At 33.0% G+C, this 26,431-nt stretch overlaps 1 protein-coding gene across 3 annotated transcripts in view; it reads right to left on the bottom strand.

Moving 5' to 3' along the window:
• DPH6 (diphthamine biosynthesis 6) overlaps positions 1-26,431 on the bottom strand; it is a 454,085-nt gene that overhangs the window by 198,833 nt on the left and 228,821 nt on the right. For all 3 annotated transcript variants that reach the window (XM_074289213.1, XM_074289214.1, XM_074289215.1), the window contains exons 11-12: positions 24,947-25,076; positions 20,158-20,332 (exon numbers count right to left, since the gene is read on the bottom strand). In XM_074289213.1, coding sequence (XP_074145314.1) covers positions 20,158-20,332; positions 24,947-25,076 — 305 coding nt within the window. The remainder of the gene's footprint in view (positions 1-20,157; positions 20,333-24,946; positions 25,077-26,431) is intronic.

Raw genomic sequence — 26,431 nt, forward strand, 5'->3', positions numbered from 1 at the left:
ACACATGAATGAATGGGTGGCAAGAATAGGGGAGTCCACTGTATTCCCAAGGTAGGGTTCTTATATTCCTGAGTTTTGTTCACCAATTCAGAACATGTAGAAAATGGCTGCCCTACTTGATTATTTCTTATATAGATTTGGAGAATTAACAAACTAGGTATATCTATTTCATTCCATCTATTCCTCCATAGAACCTCTATTCCTTATCCCTATGTGTCAACTCCAAAGGAGATGTTGCTGATGCAGTGGTAGCAGAAATACAGAAGAAAAGAATTTTTGATATGAGATAGTACATGAAATGCAATTTCCTACAGGAGTTGTTTTTTGTAGAGATAATGTTACAAATTGTGTAAGTATAGTTGAAAAAGCACTATATTTTAGCAATATGATGGGTTAAACAGACATGTGGCCAGTCTGGGAACCTAAAAAATTATATACATTACTTTGATGGGAAAAAAATGTTTCAAGTTCCAAATGACTGAATTATAAACCAATCCTTGGAATATAGTAGATTTTTAAAGTGAGGCTTATTTAGTATCTGAATTACTAACTCAAATTCTCAAATGGAAAATGGTGTTTTAATTTTATGGATTTTCTTAATATTTTTTAGCAAGCAAAGGTCATTGAAGAAAGATTTGATCATTGTTAAGCTGACTAATCAATTCTGCAAATATAAGTTTACAATTAATCACAAGTAATAAAAATGTCATATTTTGAGTGGTATAGAATAATTGTTTGACAAAGGAATTTACAACATCCTGTGACTTAAAAATTATTTAAATTTAATCTATGAAATGTCAAAACATACAGTTACTATAGTAAAATACTCAGTTCAGTGTAAAGAAATAGGCCAAATCAATCATTTTCTATCAGGCACAAAAAAACAATTGGTTGAATGACTACTCATATTTCAAATGAACATTTTGGCATTTTTTTAGACATAGCCACAAATCTTATTGGGATCAGATCTTCCTTCTTTGTGCCCTTGTCCTCTGAGGAACAAAGATCTTAAAGAGATGAATCATGTTACCTTTCATAGTTAAGTGGCCTTGATAACAGTCTATAGTTATATTCCAAAAGAAAAACACACAGAAAAAGAAATACTGACATTATGTGTGAGATAACTATCTTTACAGTAGTGTTGATGTGAATAATATAATTAAGGAAATGAATATTAAAGTTCTCAGAAATAACTACTTGGTTTTCTTAAATACTGTGCTTATATACATAATTCCGCTCACCCGCCCAAATTTCGAGACTAAAATGGCCAATTTAATCAGTTCATCAAACAACTAATTTGACTGATTTTGTGAGGAAATGAATAGGCTATTAGACTAACAGAACTAAGAGTTAGAGGGACTTTAGGGAACATCTAGGCTAACTAGACATCATTTCACAGATGTTTTTCAACAAATTAGGGCTTGAAGAAGTTAAGTAACATCCAGGATCACATACCTAGTTACTGGCATGACTGAGATTGGAATCCAGGTTTCTTTATTCTCTTGTGTTTCATTATCTTTCCCCTAAATCACACTGCTTCAGTTAATTCAGCCAAAATCATGTATGTACAATTTGGCATTATGTGTGTGGATGAATCTCTGAGATGATAGATCTTTTAACAACAGAAATACTTAAAGATATATTCATTCAAACTATTTTTAGCCACATGAAAAGATGCTCCAAGTCATTATTAATCAGAGAAATGCAAATTAAGACAACTTTGAGATACCACTACACACCTGTCAGATTGGCTAAAATGATAGGAAAAGATAATGCAGGATATGTTTTTTTTTTTTTTTTTTATTTTTTATTATATATATATATATATATATATATATATATTATAATATTATCCCTTGTATTCATTTTTCCAATTTACCCCCCCTCCCTCTATTCCCTCCCCCCGACGACAGGCAATACCATACATTTTACATGTGTTACAATATAGTCTAGGTACAATACATGTGTGTGAATATCATTTTCTTGTTGCACAATAAACATTAGAATCCGAAGGTACATGCAACCTGGGCAGACAGATATTAGTGCTAACAATTTTCATTCCCCTCCCAGTGTTTCTTCTCTGGGTGTATCTACCTCTGTCCATCATTGATCAACTGGAAGTGAGTTGGATCTTCTTTATGTTGAAGATTTCCACTTCCATCAGAATACATCCTCATACAGCATTGTTGTTGAAGTGTACAGTAATCTTCTGGTTCTGCTCATTTCACTCAGCATCAGTTGATTTAAGTCTCTCCAACCCTCTCTGTATTCCTCCTGCTGGTCATTTCTTACCGAGCAATAATATTCCATAACCTTCATATACCACAATTTACCCAACCATTCTCCAACTGATGGACATCCATTCATCCTCCAGTTTCTAGCTACAACAAAAAGAGCTGCCACAAACATTTTGGCACATATATGTCTCTTTCCGCTCTTTAGTATTTCTTTGGGATATAATCCCAGTAGTAGCGCTGCTGGGTCAAAGGGTATGCACAGTTTGATAACTTTTTGGGCATAATTCCAGATTGCTCTCCAGAATGGCTGGATTCTTTCACAACTCCACCAGCAATGTATTAGTGTCCCAGTTTCCCCACATCCCCTCCAACATTTGTCATTATTTGTTCCTGTCATCTTAGCCAATCTGACAGGTGTGTAGTGGTATCTCAGAGTGGTCTTAATTTGCATTTCTCTGATCAGTAGTGATTTGGAACACTCTTTCATGTGAGTGGATATAGTTTCAATTTCTTCCTCTGAGAATTGTCTGTTCATATCCTTTGACCATTTATCAATTGGAGAATGGTTCGGTTTCTTATAAATTTGGGTCAGTTCTCTATATATTTTGGAAATGAGACCTTTGTCAGAACCTTTGTTTTTAAAAATATTTTCCCAATTTGTTATTTCCCTTCTAATCTTGTTTGCATTAGTATTATTTGTACAGAAACTTTTTAGTTTGATGTAATCAAAATCTTCTATTTTGTGATCAATAATGATCTCTAGTTCTCCTCTGGTCATAAATTCCTTCCTCCTCCACAAGTCTGAGAGGTAGATTATCCTCTGTTCCTCTAATCTATTTATTATCTCCCTCTTTATGCCTAAATCATGGACCCATTTTGATCTTATCTTGGTATATGGTGTTAAGTGTGGATCCATATCTAATTTCTGCCATACTAATTTCCAGTTTTCCCAACAGTTTTTTCCGAATAATGAATTTTTATCCCTAATGTTGGAATCTTTGGGTTTGTCAAAGATTAGATTGCTATAGATGTACCCTTTTTTGTCCTTTGTATCTAATCTGTTCCACTGATCTACCGGTCTATTTTGTAGCCAATACCAAATGGTTTTGGTGACTGCTGCTATATAATATAGCTTTAGATCAGGTACACTTAGACCACCTTCCTCTGAGTTTTTTTTCATTAGTTCCCTTGCAATTCTTGACCTTTTATTCTTCCATATGAATTTTGTTGTTATTTTTTCTAGGTCATTAAAATATTTTCTTGGGAGTCTGATTGGTATAGTAATGCAGGATATGTTGAAGGAGATATGGGAAATCAGGGACACTGATACATTATTAGTGGAATTGTGAATACATCCAGCCATTCTAGAGAATGATTTGGAACTATGCTCAAAGAGTTATCAAACTGTGCATACCCTTTGATCCAGCAGTGTTACTACTGGGTTTGTATCCCAAAGAGATTTTAAAGAAGGGAAAGGGACCCACATGTGCAAGAAACTTTGTGGCAGCCCTCTTTGTGGTGGATAGAAACTGGAAACTGAGTGGATGCCCATTAACTGGAGAATGGCTGAATAAATTTTGGTATATGAATATTATGGAATATTATTGTTCTGTAAGAAATGACCAACAGGATGATTTCAGAAAGGCCTGGAGAGACTTACGTGAACTGATGCTGAGTGAAATGAGCAGGACCAGGAGATCATTATATACTTCAACAACAATACTATACAATGATCAATTCTGATGGACATGGCTCTCTCCAACAATGAGATGAACCAAATCAGTTCCAATAGAGCAGTAATGAACTGAACAAGCTACACCTAGCGAAAGAACTCTGGGAGATGACTATGAACCACTACATGGAATTTCCAATACTCCTATTTTTGTCCGCCTGCATTTTTTATTTCCTTTACAGGTTAATTATACACTACTTCAAAGTCTGATTCTTTTTGTACAGCAAAATAACTGTTTGGACATGTATACATATATTGTATTTAATTTATACTTTAACATATTTAACATGTATTGGTCAACCTGCCATCTGGGGGAGGAGGGTGGGAGGAAGGAAGGGAAAAATTGGAACAAAAGGCTTGGCAATTATTAGTGCTGTAAAATTACCCATGCATATATCTTGTAATAAAAAGCTATAATAATAATAAAAAAATCATTCATACAGGATTAAGAAGGGTTATTGTGATGAAAAGTTTTGAGCTAAAATAGACTATGAAGGAAAGATACATATATATTTTTTTCATTTTTAAATTCTCTGATTCCATGGAAAAACCCTAAAGTCTTTGCCTCAGGAAAAAAAAATCCGAAATCCTAAATTCAGTCATCAATTCAATTCTGTGTGTCTGCAAGGATTACTATAGCTAAGTAGCTTCTAATTCCATTTATATCCTATAATAGTTCTGGTGTCCTCTTAAGAGTACCAGTGTTTTTCTTGAAGTTATACTTTTTTTTTTTTCCTGAGGCAATTAGGATTAAGTGACTTGTCCCAGGATCACAATTCTAGGAAGTGTTAAGTGTCTGACATAAGATTTGAACTCAGGTCCTCCTGACTTCAGGGCTGGTACTCTATCCACTGTGCCACCTAGATGCCCCTTGAAGTTATATTTATTGAGAAATTAAAAAAAAATAAGTGCAGAACCACAATTGTTTTTCAAAGCTTGGGATTTATGAGACTATGTTGATGAAAAAAAATGTATATCACATATAACCATTTTTGATTTATCTCTCTGTACCAAGTACCTTGTTCAGCAGTATAAATACAGAGGAATACATGAAACAGTTTCCTAAGGATTTTACATTCTATAGGGGAAACAATACATACACTTCTAGGTGCATATAAAACAAATAGAAGACAATTTGGAGAAGGTGGTACTAGGGAGGGGGTTCAGGAAAGGCTTTACTTTTATGTAGAATATGGTAGAGCTTTGAAGGAAACTATAGATTCTAAGACATAAGATTAAAAAGAAATGGCATTTTGGGAAAATGTGATAACCTGTGCAAAGTTACAGAGAGGGTTCTACTCCTGGATGTGAAATAAGGATCAAAGAATAATCTAGGGCCAAGGTCATGGAAAGGTTTTAAAGGTCAATCAAAGAAGTCTGTTGCTGATCCCAGAGATAACAGAGTTCTTGAAGCTTGTGTGGCAAGACAGTTCTATCAGTGCTTAAGGAATATCACTTTGGCAGCTGTGGGAAAATGGAAGAGAGGGAGAGACAAGGCAGAGAAACAATCAGGAGATTACTGCTTGGTGTCTTGGAAAGGGAAGATGAAAGAGGGTAGTGGTTATCTGAGAAGAGAAAATATAATGACATATATCTCCATCTTCTATATTTTATATATATTGAACCAAGTAATGCTATATACTTATATGTTTAATTATATCCAGATTTGCAACTATACTACTTTAAAATTGATATTTTTCCTGAGTTTGTGATCAAACTGGAATTGTTATGGCCTCATTTGAGCTATTCCCTTCACAATCTTATTTGGAAACAAGCAGAATAATAGACATCTGTTAATTACATGGATAGACACACAGAGAATCAATATATGTCTAACCAAAATGCTAAAAGATACTATGTGCTACATTCATATACAAGTCTCAGTAAATAGTTATTGGATGAATGAATGTCTGAATAAAACAAGGTTGTTCTGTTCCTTCTGGGCTAGTTTACCAACATAAGTATATATATTTTAAATATTTAAAAAAATGAGAATCATTAATAGATCATGTGAAATGTTCACTATAACTAATAGTATAATTATTTCTATTTCTATCATATTCCATAAAGCGGTGACAATGACTACAACTTTGAGAAAATGGTTTTTTTCTTCATGTTAACATAAGCAAAAACAAAAACAAAAACATCACCAAAATCCAACAACTCTTCCAAGACAATTACATACTACATTGTTATTAGTTACATGAATATTTCTAATTCTTTACCATACTTCTTATTTACACCTTCAGTTATAATAATTTGTCAGTCCTTACTAGAGATTTACTCTATATTATAAAAAATCATTGTTCGAGTTTCTATGCATTTTGAGGTAGCTGAGAGAATCAGAAATGTTTAGCTTCCATATTTAACTGACTACTTGTGAAAATTCTGTAAAATTTCCACAACTTTATCACTAATTTCCCAATGAAAAATCAAAACATCTAAACATCTACACATCTAAAATGGCTCAGTCACTTAGATTATTGTATACTTTTTCACAATTATTTTTATGTATGGTGATGATACTGTTTTAAGGTAGGTATTCACCATCTGTGCACTTTGTACTACCTTAGACCAGCTGGTTCCTCTAAGAGGAATTGCTCATCTTTTGTTCTTGCTCCATCCTGACCTGGACACCTAGCTGGACAGTGATACTTATTATGTCGTCAGGATATCCTGTTCAGGACCCATTGTTACATCACCTTGAAAGATGTGCTGATCTTGTGATCTTATGTTTTTCTCTGTTATATTTCCCCTCCTACAGAAATGCTAACTAGGTCTGGTCTAAACACCCGGTACATTCTTCTTGATTATACTCATAATACAAAGGGGGAAATATAATGAAATTTTATTAATGAGATACGGACACATTCATAGCCTCTTCCATTTCTAAAATTATCATGCAAACTTGTGTTGTTTCTGGATGAATAAAACTGGACTTCTGAAAATCAATTCTGTATTTATATGGTATCTAATCATGATTTAAAATTCAAAATTTAAAATTGGGTTATATTATTAATTCTGAAGTTAAAATGTCAAAAATATTAATTTCAGCCTGGAAAATCTACCATTTGTCCTTACAACTGTGAGATTTTATTTATAATCAGAAAGCCAGATATTTTGAGCATTACTAGTGTGATATTATGTAAGGAGAACCATATTAAGAGGCAGGATGTATACAATTGTGATTTTAGGTCATTCACTTAACTGAAGAATTGGTACTTCTTTTTTCCTTCCATCTAGAAGTGATCCCCCTTCAGACTTTTCTCTCTACTTGAGAGATTCCCTATGCATATTCCCTATGCATGCAATCATTTCCTTTCTTTCTTGTTTCATAATGCTCCAACCAAAAAAAATAAAAGTATAATTAAAAAGGCTGATAGTTTTTCAGTTCTTTGTTACCCAAAAGAAGAATAAAGAACAACTATAAATATTTTTGAATATATAGGTCCTTTTCTTTGCTCTCTTTGGGAGAAGAGTCAAGAAGTGGTATCCCTGGATCAAAGGGCATGTATCATTTGGTATTCACGGTTTTGGAGCAATCCTCCAAATTGCCTTCCAGAATAACCACAATTCAATCAACGTAACTTAATTTGCCAATTTTCTCATAGCATCTCCAAAATGTCATTGTCCTTTTTTGTTAATTTTGCTAATCTGATGAATGTGAGGTAGACCTGAGTTCTTTTAATTCTTATATCTCTTGTTATTAGGGATTTGGAATACTTTATGTCTGTGCTACTGTGCTTTAAGAAACAATGAAGGTGATATTTTCAGAGAAACTTAGGAAGAACTGTATAAAGTGAAGTAGAATGAAGTAAACAGAACCAGGTGAACAATTTCCACTTAAAACAACATTCTAAAAAATGAACAACTTTTAAAGAGTCAGAAGCTTTGATAAACACACTATAACTCTGGAACACTGATGAAGATGCCATCTTTTTGATAAGAGAGGTGATAAGAAAGGTTAATAATTAGAATGAAACATTTTTGGACATAGCTGATAGAATTTGTTTTTCTTGACTATGTATATTTGTTACAAAGGTTTTTCCTGTTTTGTTTTGTTTTTTGTTTTTTTGAGAGGCGGTGGTAGAAGGGAAAGAAAATAAAGGCCAGCTAAATGAAAAAACAAATTAAAAGAAAAGGAAAGCCAAGAAAAATAATATAGAATTGGATCACTTATTATTTGCAGTGCCCAATTCTGGATGCATACCTGTTGAACTGTTTTTGAAGCACTAGCCTAAGTTCCTACTTATGAGTTCCTATGAATTCAGTAGGACCTAGTCCTCCTAGAAAGCAGGACACGGTCCTTTTGAACACACATGTCATGGGAAAATTTTTAATGAAGTACTGTCAGTTTGCACTCAATCATCTCTAACTTGTATTATAGTTAATAAATTCTTCAGACTTTCCCCCTGCAGGAATATCACAAGGATATAACAATTAAGAATACAGGGGTGAGGTTGGGTAGTGTGACTGGATGTTGTTTCAATGAGGAACTTGAGATTATTAAAGTTGTACAGATTCTCAAATGCATTAATCTATTGTCTAATTCCTGTTCTGTTTTGGACCTAGTTCATTGTACATCTATACTACCTATCTAAGACTATACTGATGTTTCAGCTCTATGGCCTGAACATATAATAGTCTGGGAAACAGGCATTCTATATCCAAACATTTTTTTTTTTCTGGGTGGACAGTTAGGCTGAAATCTTTGAAATGATTGCCTATCTCATTTAGGAAATCTATAAGGTTCTTGTTATTGATGAATTCTGCACAATATCATCTGTAAATAGAAATATCTGGAGGAACATTTATATATATGATGACTCAAAAACCTCAGTGGAACTTTATGCCTTAATGACTTAAATATCTATATAGAATTTATATATTCATGTAATATATAATGCTACATATTCAATAGTTTAAAACCATATGGGGAAGTCTGCTTTGATATGAATATTTCAGTAGATATCTTCTCTGACAAATGTGGACACATTTGCTAAATATATCTATCTGTTTTATACCTCATTCAATAAGTATTTATTCAGTACATATTGTGTGTTAAGCATCACTCTAGGCTTTGGGGACACAAGACAAACACAAAATAATCCTTTTAAGTCAGTTTACATTTGTCTGGGGTTGTTTGTGGGCAACAACATATAAAAATATAAGTAAAAACAATATACACAAAGAAAATGAAAAATAACTTTGGGGGGATAGGATATCATTAATCACTCATCATGACTGAGATCATCAACTTTATGAAGTAGGGTAATAATCTGAGGATTGTCAAATAATATTATTTAATTGTATGATTTTAACTTATATATGAGAGATATCTTGTTGGATAAAAAAGTCTTCAGGGAAAAATTTTTTTAACCAAATAGCATGCTTTTTTACAGACAACAAACCAAAAATGCAATGGGATTTTGTTTTCTTTGCACTTTCAATTACATGCATGTATGAATGTAAAGACATGGGTTATTTTGAAATATAGTTTGAGAAATCTCAGCTGTTCCTTTATTGCATAATCATCAATGATCTTACTGCATTGAACTGAGTTAGATCTGAAAATGAGAATAATATCATTTTTTTCTGCTTGAAAGCATATGTTTAACCAGATGATATTTTCAGGATTCTTCAGGGTCCAAATTATTAATTATTAAGTTGTAAGTGCAGCATATTGAGAGATATGACTAGAATTACTACTAGTATCAATTCAATTCAACAGATATTTAGTAATGAGGAGACACTATGCTAACTTCTGGGGAAAGAATGGCAAAAATGAAACAATACCTATCCTCATGAGGCTTGTACTTTACTGACAGTACATAAATAACCAATCTAAGTAAGGCTAGGGATTCAGGGGGAGTCACCTTGTGAAACTGTTTTCAACAAGACCCGTCTTAGAAGTGACCCAGGTTTAATTGTTCCCAGTGGTTCTTGGAAGGGCAAACTCAAAGGGGTTGCTCTGAAAGTGATCTTGGTGGGGACATTATGCAAATTATATAAAATACATATGGGTAAATATTGAAGAGGTCCAGATGCAAATGAGGTTCTAAATAAGTCAAGGTCACATGCTGAGAAAAATCACTTGTCATAAATTCATGGTTATATATCTATGATGAAATAGATAAACCCAGCTCTATTTTTGTAGAAAGATCCATATGAAGGCACTATCTGGAATATGGAGTGGAGATGGAAACTGAAGGTAAAAATTATTTGCTCATAGAACAAAAGGGCTGAGGAGAGTCTCTCTATTGACTGAAATGAGCACTCTCACTATGGATCATGGCTTCATGATATAAAATTTTTTGTCATAAATATGTTTTGAAAATATTTTCAAAAGTTTAAATTTTAATATATAGAGAATTGACTCTAATTTATAAGAAATCAAGCCATTCTCCAATTGATAAATGGTTAAAGGATATGAACAGACAATTTTCAGAGGAAGAAATTGAAACTATTTTTAGCCATATGAAAAGATGCTCAAAGTCATTATTAATCAGAGAAATGCAAATTAAGACAAATCTGAGATACCACTACACACCTGTCAGATTGGCTAGAATGACAGGGAAAGATAATGCTTGAAGGGGATGTGGGAAAACAGGGACACTGATACATTGTTGGTAGAATTGTGAATACATCCAGCCTTCTAGAGAGTGATTTGGAACTATGCTCAAAAAGTTATTCAACTGTGCATACCCTTTGACCCCGCAGTGATACTACTGGGCTTATATTCCAAAGAGATCTTAAAGAAGGGAAAGGGACCTGTATGTGCAAGAATGTTTGTGGCAGCCCTCTTTGTGGTGGCCAGAAATTGGAAACTACATGGATGCCCATCAATTGGAGAATGGTTGAATAAATTTTGGTATATGAATATTATGGAATATTATTGTTCTGTAAGAAATGACCAACAGGATGATTTCAGAAAGGCCTGGAGAGACTTACATGAACTGATGTTGATGCTTCAACAACAATATTATATGATGATCAATTATTATGGATGTGGCCATTTTCAACAATGAGATGAACCAAATCTTTTGTACAGTAAAACAACTGCTTGGACATGTATACACATATATTGTATTTAATTTATACTTTAAGATATTGAATATGTATTGGTCAACCTGCCATCTTGGGGGGGGGGAAGGACGGGAAAATTAGAACAAAAGTTTTGGCAATTGTCAATGTTGTAAAATTACCCATACATATATCTGGTAAATAAAAACTATTAAAAATTTTAAAAAAAATTCTGAACCAAATGCCAAATACAATGCATATCATTTTGATATAAGTTACAACAGAAAATAGCAAACTGAACATGAAATTGCAAATCTCTATTCTGTGAGCCTTGCATTTCTTTTTTAAATAGATGTTCTATATGTAATTTTCAAAGCTTTTTCATTTATTTATGTTTCCTTTTAGTCATCCATCTCTGCATTAAAAAAAATAATAATTCAATGACCTTCATTTCTTTTTCTTTTTTGGCAATCTTATCATGATCCTTCTTTATCTAACCCATTCATTGAAAAAAAGAGACCCTTGTCACAAATATGCATACTCCAGCAAAATGAATTGCCAACTTAGACACATCCAAAAAAGTACATCTCTGTTTTTGTAATCCATCACCTTTCTTTCAGGAATTGGGTAACATTCTTTGTCATGAAGCCTCTCAAATTATTAGTTGATCTTTGCACTGACCCAAGTTTTTAAATCTTTCAAAATTATTTTTCTTTACTATTATGTAAATTGCTTTTCTGATTCTGCTGTTCACTTCACTTAGCAAAGTGATATCACTGGGTCAAAGACTTGTGTGGTGACTTTTGGAGGCATAATTCCAAATTACTTTTCAGAAAGGCTATACCAAGTCGTACCCTTCCAAGCATTAATGTACTTCTTTTTATACAGCCTCTTCAACAATTGTCATTTTTGAATACCTGATGTGTATAAGGTGAATCTCAGAGTTCTTATTTCTATTTCTCTAGTTATTAGTTTTTAGAAGCATTTCATATGGTTATTTTTTATAAATATGTTTTGATATTCACATCATCATCTTTTAGGTTGGTCTCTTCTAAAGCAATTTTTGATTAAATCCAGCTAAATTATTCTCAGAGAATCCATGCTAGACCACCAAGGCATCTAATGTGGAAAGGTCATTGTAGGGAGCCCCTGCAGGACATTTATTCCCAAGGATCTCTGCTGAAGTAATTTCCTGAATAACCCAAGAGGATGGGTTATTTCAAATGTTAACAGAGTAATCAGAGCAGATGGAGATGTTATAGAGTGTAGTGAAAAGGACACTTAGTTTGGGATCAGAAGATCTGGCTTTAAATCATGGCTCTGTTACTTATTACCTGTTATTCTTTAGATCTTTCTTCTCTCATTCATATAACAAGCAGACAGGACAAGACAAACTTTAAGGTCCCCTAAGGCTTATGGGTACTTAGTACTGAATCAATAATTGTTGACATAGTCTTCACAGAAAAGTATTACTTTATATGGAAAATGATTTTATTTGATACTGAAATAGGCCTTTTTTATTTTATTCAGAGTATTTTAATGATTCTTATCAGACCCTTGGCAAAGTGATATATCTCCAAGAATGAAAAAAAAAAAAGTCAGAAACACAACTTCTGCTCTACAATGTTACTCCAATTATTCCAATAACTATCTCAGTATGCTCAACAGTCAAATTATCTTAGTATATATTCCAATATTTTGAAAAATTCATCAACAAGTATTTATTAAGCACCTACTATGTTTCAGGCATTATACTAGATATTAGGGATATAAATACAAAGAATGAAACCATTCCTATTCACAAGGGCAGATAATTAATACAATAGATAAAACATTAGGCTTGAAGTTAAGAAGATTAGATTTTAGACCCAGCCTCAGAAACTTACTAGATGTGTGATCCAGGGCAAGTCATCTAATCCTTCTCTGTCTCAGGTTCGTCAACTGTAATAAAGAGATAACAAAAGTACCTACCTCCCAAAATTGTTGTGAGGGTCCATTAAGGTAAACCATCTAGCTTAGTCCCTGGCATCCAGGAGTCACTTAGTGCATGCTTGTTTCTTTCCTCCCTCCCCTTAATATGAAGCAACCATTCCAAGAGGAAAGAAAATAAGTACATACATAAATATCTCTTTCTCTTTCTGTGTATACCCATACATACACATAGATACATACACACATACACATACACATGCACATACATACACACACACATATAAACACATATATTTAAGCTTAAGCTTATTTGTATGTCCTCAAATTATGATAATGGGTTTCCTTTTTGATAGATATTCCTTATGTAATTTTTATAACTTAAAATACATTAATTAGTGGCACACGATTTATTTTAGTAGTCCTATTTACTAAGGATGAAGTGACCTTCTAGCAATCTTAAAAAGAATAAAAACTCTTCAATATATGGTATCATTATGCCAAAATATGATAGTAACAGGTTATATTTACTTTCCAAGGATTAGTTTAGCTAAGTTTAGAGAAGTTCCTCATTGTTAGTGTGGGCAATTGTTTGCCATGAAACAGAAAAATACAAAATGCTCCACTGCTTTTGTAGTGACAAAACAGGGCAATGGTAATTAAAAAAAAAAAAAAAAAAAGGGTAGAGGAAAGAGGCTACTAAGGCAAAAAATGTAATCAATAGAATGAGAAGACTAAAGTACATACCCCAAAGTACTAAAAGAATATGTAATTGTCTTCTAAATGACAATTGGTGACTTCAAAGGAGCCATGAAGAATAGGAATGATGTTTTAGAATTAGAGCTAGGTAAAAATTTTCATGATTTTTCAAAAAAGGGAAAGAAGACATACTTTCAATGATAGGAAAATGAACTTGACTTCAATTTTTGATAAATCTACAATGGATTATTAAACTAAAAGTCTGTGAGAATAAAGAAAGGAACTGTTACAAATTAAAAAATAAATTTAAAAAAGGCATTAAATAAATCTAAAGACTTTTTAGAAAGAAGAACAATTGATTCTAACAGGATATTGGGCCATATATAACCTATGAACAAAAAATGCTTTCACATCATTGAGGTTAAGGGAAATGCTTAGAAGAAGTGGGAAGAATAGTAAGGACAATTATCTATACAAAAGTGTATCATAGTCAAAGGAAGAAAAGAAATAAAATGCTTGAACAATGCACAAACTGGATAATAGAGATAACTTTGATAGCATAAATATATATCCACAGTAGAATTTTTTCTTTTTCATGTCATAAATAATACAAATGGACATATTTTGTGTTTTATGAGGTTAAGTATAGAAAGTGCTAATTGAATTAATATTGCCATTACTTATAATTTTATCTAAAAAAACATGGCAAACTGTAACTTGATTGTTGCCATAGCACAGGAGAAGATCAATTCTGCAGATATAGTTAATGTATTCTTATCTTGAAGTTAGCAGATAAAGGGAATGTGCCAAAATAAACAAACTAAAAGTGTAAACGGACATTCTAAGTACATTATCATATTATAGGAACATCTGGTACTAACACTGTCAAGTTTACATATGTTCTCAAATACTTATTTATGTAACAATCAAATCCTAAGCATTCCAGCTGCACTTGTAAACTTTTTATGAACTGAAGTCATATGCACAAGCTCAGCTGAATGTACTCAACAGAGGGAAGATCGTGAGGAAACTATCAACTCTCCAAGAGATGTTTGATTGCTAACACTGCCTTTTGACAGGCCCTGGGACTTGTGTCTTTTATTAAAGATAAGTTGCTGGCTCTATGATTTGGTTTTGTGTGAGTTAGGTAGTCAGGAATACCTGACAATATAGTCCCTATTTGACAACCATATTTTTGGACTTGATTTCATTATAAAAAAGAAATGACCACAGAAAAAAAAGATTTAGAAAATCACCTTTGAGAACAGACTTAAATATTTTGGTTAAAACATTTCCCCTATGATTGTCCCACTAAATATGGGATAGATCATTTTGATAGCTCTGTGTTAGCTGTATGTAGGGATAAATAGCAACAACATAAAATAGTAACATAAAAATAACATATTATAGTATAATCTTCTTAGAAATACTATTAATGAAAACTGGTAATTATGTGGAACTTCTCTTAGGAACTCCTTTAAAAACAGTGTTGTGAATATTCATAAAATTTGTTAGATTTTAAATTAAGGTTTAGTAAAAGCAGGAGACACTATAGTACAGCATAGGATTTATAGCTTGAAGGCAGTATCCAATCTGATTCCTTCACTTTATACAGAGGAGACAAACGAGGGCCAAGGTCATAGAACAAAACAGAGCAGAATTAGGAGTCAGATCTTCTACTTCCAAATCCTCACTTCTTTCCCTCACACCATATTGCCTCTAACTTAGAATCCTAAAGATACTCAATGTTGGAGGTAGAAGTGCTTTGGACCTCAGTAATTCATTGTTGACCACTAAAAGGAATTAAATGTCCCTAATTAGAGATTTCTCAAAAATGTGGCTTTCTGACCAGTACTTTCACATAAACCACAGCACATACTTTTATGAAAAGGGACCAGCAATATTAAGTCCTTTAGTCTCTGAAAAGAAGATGCCTAATCAATCTCTTTCTGTCAGGCTGAGGTTAAAAGGACATTATCAAGGTCCATTTTTTTTTTCGGGGGGGAAATCCTCTCATGATATGGCTGGAAGGATCCCACAAGGTTCCTGTGGAATTAGACAGATGACCTGCTGAGTGATTTGCAGAATCTGTTTTGTGAATACTTGTAATTTGCATGAGTTTGCCACACTATCTAGCTGGCAGCAATGTACTTATGCCAGCATACATTGACTGTGACCTAAAATACTCTGGCTATTTGAAGCCTTAGTATTCTAGAGAAGAAAATAATTTTGTACCCAATTTCTTTATAATGAGGGTAGTCATTCTTTCAAGACTACAATTAGCCTTGCAAAAATGGAAGTCACCAGATCTATTATTGATGTTATTAGGTGCCAATACCTTTAACTCTTATCTTCACAGAGCTGGTCTTCATCAAGGCATTGCAAAATTGGGAAAAATGATAGCAATTACTCTGAATTTATGAATTTCTTTTCTCTCTTCTTACATCTTAAGAATTTTTTCCCCAGAGGAGCCTCAGAAGTTTCCCAACTTTTCCAAATCTCAGTCACCACTGCCCATTTTATTAAAAAATTATTTTATTGATCTAATAGTTTTTACATCATTGTCACTTTGGGGGAGGAGAGTTGCTATACCTTGTATAGAATAAGCTTTTCCTTGAAACTAAAACCAAGAGAACATTCTGAAATGCAAAATGGATACTTTTGATCACAGTAAATTAAAATTTTTTTGGGCAAGCAAAACTAATGCAGTCAAGATTAGAAGGGAAAACTGGGAAAAGTTTTCATATTCAGTGTTTCTGATAAAGGATTCATTTCTAAAATATATTGAGAATTGTGTCAAGTTTTTAAGACTACAAGTTGTTCCCCAATTAATAATGGTCAAAAATTTTCAGATGAAGAAATTTAAGCCATTCATAATCATATGAAAAATTGGTCTAAATCACAATTAGAGAAATACAAATTAAAACAATTCTGAGGTACAACTTCACATTTCTAAGATTGACTAAGATGACAGTAAAAGATAATGATAAATGTTGGTAGGGATGTGGGAAAATAGTATTGTTGGTGGAGTTGTGAACCAATCCAGCCGTTCTGAAGAGGAATTTGTAATTTTGTCCAAAGGGCTATGAAACTATGCTTACCCTTTGATCCAGCAATATCTCTACTGGGCCTTTATGCCCAAGAAATCATAAAAGAGGGAAAAGGAGCCATATGTACAAAAATGTTTGTAGCAGCTCTTTTAGTGGTGGCAAAGAATTGGAAAATTAGATGTCTAGCAATTGAGGAGTGGCTGAATAAGTGGCTAAGTATAAGTTATACATGACTGTAATGGAATATTATTGTTCTAAAAAAAGTGATGAACAAGCTGATTTTAGAAAGTCTGAAATGATTTATATGCACTGATGCTGAGACAAACAAGCAGGACCAGGAACACACTCAACATAGTAACAGCAAAACTGTAACAAGATGATTATGACAGACTTGGTTATTCTTAGTAGTTCAGTTATCTAAGATAATCCTAATAAACTTTGGATGGAAAATGCTGTCTGCATCCCATCCAGAGAAAGACTGAACTATGGAGACTCAATGTCTCCATGACATTGTTCACTTTTTTTTCTTTTGCTTCTGTTTTTTTTTTTTTTCTCCTATAGTTTTCCCCTTTTGTTCTGATTTTTCTCTTCCAACATAATTTATAAGGGAATATGTAAAAGAAGTGAATGGGGGCAGCTAGGTGGTGCAGTGGATAGAGTGCTAGCTCTGAAGTCAGGAAAACTTGCGTTCAAATCCAGCCTCAGTCACTTAATACTTCTTAGCTGTGTGACCCTGGGCAAGTCCTTTAATCCTAATTGTCTCAGGAAAAAAAAATGAATGTACATATAATCCCCCCCCCCACCACCAAAAAAAAAGTTTTTATGTGCAACTAGGGAAAATAAAAACTTAAAAAAAGAAACTAACAAATTAGTAACCCATTTTGTAACAATAAAAATAATTAGGCAAAACATTTGATACAGTGATTGCCTCTGATAATATACCTGATATACTGCATCACAAGTCCTCTGACTTACTGACTTATTCAAAGTCTGCTTCCTTTTAATGGTCTTTTCATTTACTTTGTAATCACAATCAAAGTTGTTCTCTTAGTTCTGCTTATTCATTGTGTATCAATTAATACAATTCATAAAAATCTTTTAATGCTTCTCTGAATTTCACTTATTTGCCAATTAGTATTGACTAATAATATTCCATTGCATCCATACTGAGTTAAGAATAGAGATTGACTTTATGTTATTATGGGTGTGAGGAACTCCTTGGTGAGGAGATTCTACCAATGCAGGTTGGCAACTTCTCTTGTTATCCTATAGCCTTGAAGAGCTGTCTAGAGCACTAAAAGGTTGAATGATTTGCCCTGGGTCACACAAGCAATATGTAGAACTTGACCTAGATATTCCTGACTCTAAAGCTAGTTTCCTTTTTGTCTCTCAATTCACATGCCATATATATATATTTTAGCCATTCTCCACCTGATGAGTATTTATTTTATTTCCAAATTTTTGCCATGGCAAATTGATATGAATATTTTCTTTAATGTTTGACTTTTAATTCTGTTTTTAACCTCCTTATATTATATATTCCAGGAATGAGTCATATAGTATGGGCATTGTAGACACTTTGCCTAATTCCAAACTGATATCCAGAAAGAAGACCACTTCCAAAATCCAGGAGTATATGCTTGTACCTGTTATCCCATGGCTGCTTGGTTTTAGTGGGAAAGAAGGACAGCATTTATAAAGTTAAGGCTGTTTTTAGGCTATAGTCAGTATAGCCTTTTAACTCCTGATGCTATTGCACAAGAAGCAATTCTCAACTGTCTACGGACTATTTGATAGAAATACCTAAGAAACTAAGATTTTAGAAGCAAAGAGGGCAGGTGTAACAGTGCTCAAGAACAGAGGGAGAAAATCTTCCATATCTGTGCAAGGTTGGTAAACAGTAGAAGCTGACATTCATGTAAGGGAAGGAATAGGTCTTTCTGAACAATGTCTCTAGACATGGCAGTGACCATCAATGGACCCAAATCTATATTCCTGATGTAGATTCTTGGTTTTTCCAAAGCTTTCATTATAATAATGCTGTTAGAGAATGATGAAAGATTAGGAACAGCCTTTTGATAAATGAAATTATAATTCTGAATAATGTGAAATAGGGCTGTGTCTTAGCTCTCTTAACTTTACATTTAAATAACTTATTACGGTTATTAGATGAATTGAACATATACCCTCTAGTTTTAGGAAATGAAATAGCATTTCATTCTGGTAGGCCTATTAGATTATGATGTAGTCCCACTTAACATCTATCAAAAAAAAATAGACAGTTACATATTCAAATAAGGAAAAAAGAAACAAAAATGATAGTATATAAAATTTTTATCAATATAATGCTCAAAAAGTATGTATCAGCTTCAACAATATGACAAAAATTAATATCTCTTTTCTCCATCTAAACTGATCTCTGGATTGAGCAACCATTATTATTTTTATTATTTACATTGCTTATATTGTTTGGTTCTACTTTCTTCCCTCACTATATAAATTTCATGTCTTCCCATACTTTTTTGGGGTAATTTTATATGCAAGTAGCATTTTTACATAAATAGGTCTCTCCTGTTAATGGCTATTATAAAGATAGGGATCACTGCATTAAAAATATGGGGAAAACTGAAGCTCTTATTGTATAATTTTAGTTTACTTTCTAAAAAGAATGCATAAACTTATAGTTCTAGTAGCAGTGTAGTAAATCCTTGGTTTTCCAAATTCATGTCAGTAACCATTTTACCATTTTTAACTACTTTTGGCAATTTGATTGGAGTTAGTGTTTCAGAGTCATTTTAAATTATGTTTTTCTGATTACTGGAGCATTTAAAAACTTGGCACATAATTCTTAATAATGTATATTTTTCCTTTTGAGAATTGTCTTGTCTTTTACTACTTTTTAAGCACATCTTAACTGGTAATATAGTGCAACCTGCACTTTTTTTATTGTACTTTGCATTATCTGTAATTTGGATTCTTCTGAGACTGTCAGCAATAACACATGTTTGTGAGTGATACAGCTCTTTAAATTTATAAACTCTATAAAAATGGTTTATATTATGTATAATATTGATTGGCATTTCCTTTTTTAAATATGCTTTCTATAGTTGAACTTTTTACATTTTGATAATGAAAAAAATTTAGCTCTGCTTCCTATTCTCAAATATAATACTACAATAATGCTAAGAAACATTTGACTATATAATTAGAAAATACATCTCATTTCAATTTATTATAAAATATTTATATTTAAAAATAGAGAGGAATGTGAATGATAATCTTTTCTTCTTTTTCCAAAATAAAAGTTCCTAATGTTTAATGATGCTAATATTAATTGCCATTATGTTAATAAATACAAAATAGACATCATTAATATGGGAAAGATTTGAATCATTGTGAATCAGAAAAAGCAATTATAGATGACAATTTTCTACAGTTTTAGTTGAGAACAAATGAAGCCTAGCAAGCTCTAATAAATTTTACTTACCTTGATGGCCTGACTGTAAGGTCCAATGTTAGCAGGTGCCCAGTGAGAAATACTCTGCACATGCATCACTTCTTTGGAGCAAGGAAGTACTTCAGCAATCAACTTGTTGGTCTTGTGAGCAAGACAGTCAACTGAAAAAAGTAGACCATCTGGCAACAAAACTTCTACACAGACCCTGAAACAAAACAAATTTTAAAATGTTAATATGGAGAAGTCATTTCCTTGAATGCTACAGATTTGTACAAGAGGTTTTCTAGAATACAATTTTCAAGAAGTACTCCAAAGGCCTGACTCATAATTGAAGTAGTGGTTTAATGACACTTTCCATGGTGATTCTGAAGAGTGCAGTAGTTTCATTTAAAAGAGACATGGATTTACATTTCACCTTTGACACTCACAGTGGGATCTCGAACAAAGTGGTTCACTTCTGAGCTTTTCGAGGGAATAAGCATTTTTTTTTTCTTTTCTTTTTTTTGTCTTTTTATTCCTGATAACTAAGGTAATAACTTGTACCTAGTGGATATTTAGTAAGTGTTTGTTTAGGTGAACTGAAATGGAAAGCCAGAGAATTTTATTTCTAAAGAAAAAGTAGTGATCACTGAGCAAGATGAGAGTTTTGGAGAAAAAAAGATAAGAAAAAAGATAAAGAAACAATCATATTAAGCAATTTATTTTTAAAATACTATAAGTCCCTAAAGAGATTATATGCTTCTCAAAGGTAGAAACTATGCCAAAAGTTCCTGTGAATCATATATACTACTTGCTGAAGTGCTGCAAACACAAGATATTTATTATTATAGCTTCTTATTTATAAAACATATGCATGGGTAATTTTTCAACATTGACCTTTGCCAAACCTTCTGTTCCAACTTTTCCCTCCCTTTCCCTCAACCCCTCCCCCAGATGGCAGGTAGACAATGCATGTTAAATATATTAAAGTATACATTGAATCCAATATATGTACACATATTTATACAGTTATCTTGCTGCACAAGAAAAATCTAGAAAGAAAGAAAAAAATCTGAGAAGGAAAACAAAAATGCAAGCAAACAATAACAGAACAAGTAGAAATGCTATGTTGTGATCCACACTCATTTCCCATAGTTCTCTCTCTGGGAGTAGATGACTCTCTTCATTACTGAATAATTGGAACTGGTTTGAATCATCTCATTGTTGAAGAGAGCTACGTACATCAGAATTGATCACTATATAATCTTCTTGTTGTCATGTACAATGATCTCCTGATTCTGCTTGTTTCACTTAGCATCAATTCATGTAAGTCTCCCAGGCCTCTCTGGAACCATCCTGCTGATTGTTTCTTATACAACAATAATATTCTATAACATTCATATACCATGATTTATTCAGCCATTTTCTAATTGACGGGCATCCATTTAACTTCCCATTTTTAGCCATTACAAAAAGGGCTGCCACAAATATTTTTGCACATGTGGGTCTCTTTCCCTTCTTTAAGATCTCTTTGGCAGTAGTAAGATGTTTAACTTCTTAAACCACTCCTAAATCCTCAGTGACTCTAAAGTAGATACTCAATAAATATTATTAGTTGGAAAAAATAAACTTAGTAAATGAATAAATTACAAATATGAGAATGAAATAAAGAAAGATAGGAGATAGGAAATATGAAAGTAGAGATACTTGAGAAATATTGTAGTAGCATTTCTAAGTTAACAGTTATACAACTGAAGATAGGTGTTGGGACAATGGATTTTAAAACAAATTGTTATAAAAATGGAGCAAGAAAAAGGGAAAGCAGAGTAAAGGCTGTTTTTCTATTTTTTTTTTTTTTTTGGCAATTCAATCAATATTCTAACTTCTATGAGCTTATAAGGAATAAACCTAGGTGAAATGTGAGCCTGGATGGCCTGGGTAAATGGTGATCTCAAGAGCAGGAACTTACCAATAGGAGGAGGAAGTCTGCAGATAGAAGGCATTTCCAGAATGAGAAGACTGCTGGTACAGAGATGGAAAAGCCCATAGAAAAAGGAAAAGAAGTAGATAAAAAGAAAGAGAAGTCTCTCCAGAAGATGGGCTGAGTTAAGATGCTTGCTGGCTAGAACCTGGAATCAGAAAGCCCTGGTTTCAAATCAGCCTCAGATGCCTACTAGCTATATGACCCCTATGCAAGTCATTTAATTTGATGCATTAAATTAGTAATTTAATTAAGGTTTGGCTTGCAGATAGCTAGTTATTGCTAAGTACTTAAAGATTGAATAAATAATAAAAAGTATATTATTTTGAAATTATGGATCTGAGATAGTATGAATTATTAAGTAAAATACTGAGTGATAATAAGGATGGAATATCAGTTCATACATTATGTGGTTTTCACCATGAACTTGCTCAACTAAATACTCTTTATGTCAAAAAATCAGTAATTCCTTCCAATCTTATAATAAATGCAGGTGTATAACTGAAAATAATCCCTCTGTTTCAGTATAAAATAGAAGCAGAAAACATTTAAAAGTATACAGGAAGCATTCATTGTAGATGTATTATTTAAGTAATCAGACAAGCAAAACTAATTGATAACAAAATTATTCTTAAATTTTTGAGTCTTCACCTTCCACCTGTTGAAGTTGTGACTCTGGGAATCAAAGTAACTTACAAACTTCATGGTATAAGCATTTGAAAGAGCTTTATTTACCACTTAAGGAGACTTGTGCATAATTAAGTACAACTCAACAATCCAAATACTCCTTTCTAAGAAGTCCCAAAAACGTCTTCTCTTCCATTCTTACTAAGTTTATGGAGTTCTATTCCCTCATCTATTTCTTTTTTATTCCTTTTCCCTCCTATCAGGCTTAGTCTTCCATATTGAGACATTAAAGTTCAACTATTTTTTCCAAATGGGTGTAATCAAAGAATGCTGCTTTATAAAAAGATAGCACCCAAAATAATTATCATATTGTTCTTTCCCAGATGCTTACACCCTCTCTTTATAATTTATAATCCAGCTCCCATACTGTCATTTATTTTATGCAGATTATTTCCAAATCAATAAACCCACCCCACCAACATTTTCCCATTTTTGTTGAAGTCATCAATTTTGCAGCCTCAAGCCAACCTTGATTGTTTCCTTGCTCTTTCTTATTTTCCACATTCAATCAATTGACATGTTTTAATAATCTAACTTTATAACATCTTTCCAAATTGTTCCTTTTTTTCCTCTCTTCATTGGCCACACTGAGACTTTTGCCATTTCTCAAATGGACAATTATATCTTCCTAATTAGTAGTTCTGCTTCTAATCTCTTGGCAGATAGCTAGTAAAATCTAAGACCAGATTTGAGTTCAGGTCTTCCTGACTCAACGTCCAGCTATTGATTCTCTGAGCCATCTGGATGCCACATAGAACCTTTAGCTTCCCTCCAAGCTCAACTCATATGCTACCTCCTTCAGGAAACTTTTCTTAACCACTTAGTAATTAATGACTTTTCATAAAATTATGTTGTATTATTTCACTATTTCACCCCCCCTATTATAACACAAGTTCTTTGAGGGAAAAGACTACTTTTGTTTCTGCATTGTGGTTTCTATTACTTGTTGTTTTTTGTTTGCTTTGTTTTAAAGCTTGTGAAATTGAATTGTCTAATGTGTTTGAAATATTTCCTTTTGTTCACTTTCCTTACTTCAACATGCTATTCCCTTCTTAAAAAATTTTGTCCAACAGACATTCAACCAAGTATGACATACTTTATTGTCCCAAATAAAGAAAACACACTGTTGTATAAAAGTATTTGTTTGAAGTGTTATGGTTTGAGTAATTTAACTTCATGTAAAAATCTTGGGAATTATACAAGGTCAGACTGTTAAAGTCTAATAGAACTAAGAGATGGCATTAATAATTTAGAGAAAAAGTAGTGCTCCAAGATTAATAAATTAATAATATGATTGTTGTTTTTAGTATTTCTCTTCTAAAATTTTTTCTATTCACTTTTCATTGAGTCATTTTGCATTTGTTACATGTGTTTTTAACCTTCTCTTATTATTTTATGAAAATGTTTTTTTCTCTCAAAGTACCCCAAGGATGGAGATTTTTTGCTATTATTTCTTATGCAGGCCCCTAGAATGATGCTGTTCACATAGTGGGTATTCCATAAGTACTGGTGAATGTCAAGAAAATCCGTCTATAAACATCCATTTTTCTGTAGAATCATAGGATGCCAAAAACAATTGGTCAATTCAGTGAAGGATCAGTCAAAATCTTTATTTGGTGTTTGTGTAGACAAAACAACTCTTCATTGTTGGCTTTTTTCAAGGCTGTGGAAACAGCCCAAGGCAGATTCATCCAAAGAGCAAGATAGAACTTCTGGGAGTTCTATTGTCCAAGGTTATATTTATAGGATTTATAAGATGGAAAAGTAGGTATATGGTTATGTAGTCATATGTGGTTAGATGGTAGGGCAGGGAGAGATTTGTTAAAAGCTCTAATATTCTGAACATAAAGACTTCTCACCCTTTAATCATCTTTAATATACATGTTTTGTTTTCTCTGGAGATTTTTATTTCTTAAACATGAATATACATTAACTATAAAATCTCTCTCTTGGACTTTTATCTTCATTTTAAGGATTACTAAAGATAGTTGCACAAAAAGTGAAGACAATTTAAAGGAACAATTGGCATAGGGGAATAAGAGAAAGAAGCACAAAGGCAATCATAGATTAATGAACCACTGTTACAATTGAATATTATACTGGATAAAGAAATATCATGCAATTTTAAGGGAAGACAAACAAATAAAATATATAATGGTAGTAGTTACATACCTTGTAGGTGGACACAAATCGAACATTTTCATATATGCTGAATTTATAGCAGAAAAATCTTCCATATTTCGAACATACATATAAACCAAAATAATATCTTTTGATTCCAATCCTTTTGCATTGATAACAGCTGTAAAAAAATTACACTATTAAGGTTATGAAAATTAAGAATCTGTCTGGGAACCTATCAATAATATTTTAATTTGAGAATTTTTTCCCCATCAGAACAAAAGATTACAACTGTCTGGGTTTAATTTGATAAGCAGTAATTAAATTCCTCTTATGGGCAAAGCCCTATGTTATATGCTGAGAACCCAAAGCAAAAAGAAACATCTAAAACAGTTCCTGCCCTCCAAGAAGTTTGTATTTCATTGGGGTAATGCAAAGAACAAGAAGATAAAAAAACATTGAAGTATGGTTAAGAAAAGTTTGTCTAGGTCTGGATTGGGAAACTATCTTACATAGCTATTGTTTGTTTAAGTCAGAAAAGCAAAAGTAAAAAATAAATATTTAGGGTCAAAAGGTCAAACCAGGCATTGAGTATATGTCAAGAGTATATTATCAGATTTCAGAAGGCCTAAGCCAAGGCTAAGACTAAAGAAAACTGCAGAGAGCAGGGCTAGAACTAATCTGATAGGTGAGAACAGGAATATAGGTGTGAACTTGACCTAACTTAGCCAGAGTCCTGATAGTTTAATTGGGACAACAATGAAGTATTTGTAAGTCATTCAACAATTAACAAAAAGAAATTTAGCCATAGCAAGAGGATATTCAACAAGCATTGGCATTTAGGACACCTCACTTTGAATCAGCTGAGCAATTCTCTTGTTTGTGTCATCCACTATGCCCCATCAGCCAAATCTTTGAGAAATCCTCCTCTGCTCCCTTCCTATACCTTTTAAGGAAAAATTTAGCTGATCTTGGGGGGAGGGTGAAAAGTGGGGGAGGAGAGTAGGATTTAAACTATTGCTTCTACCACAAAAGGCATAGAACCTTCTCTAACAAAGAAATTTGGATGGATGATATTGTAGATGGACAACTAAAACAGAGAGTTTAAAACAGGCAGATATGAGGAAGTCAGTTGGGCTGAAGTTAGAACCATGATATAGGAAAACTGGAAGTACAGTTCACCCAAAATCTTTCTGGGATCTTGGGTGGTGTACCTTATTATTAAAGGATCTGCCTATTTGGAGCCTAGGGGCCTGCATCTGCTTTATCCCTTTTGTGGTCACTGCTAACTGCCAAGTCTGTGAGCAGCGGTGTATAAGGCAATCCTTGGGATTGAAGAGGAACTCTGTAGCACCTCAGAAGTTGTGGTATCCATGACCGTCTAGGAGTTCTATGTCTTTGAACTAGATGCTCCCCATGCCTCCCCTCTTCTCTACTGACTCTTAGAATCCCTAGCTTCCTTTAACATTCTGTTTAAGCATCACTTCCTTCAGGAGACTTTTTCTAGTCCCATGGTTGCAAGCATCTTTTCCTTTA

Source organism: Sminthopsis crassicaudata, chromosome 2 (genome assembly GCF_048593235.1).
Source record: "Sminthopsis crassicaudata isolate SCR6 chromosome 2, ASM4859323v1, whole genome shotgun sequence".
Classification (NCBI taxonomy): domain Eukaryota; kingdom Metazoa; phylum Chordata; class Mammalia; order Dasyuromorphia; family Dasyuridae; genus Sminthopsis; species Sminthopsis crassicaudata.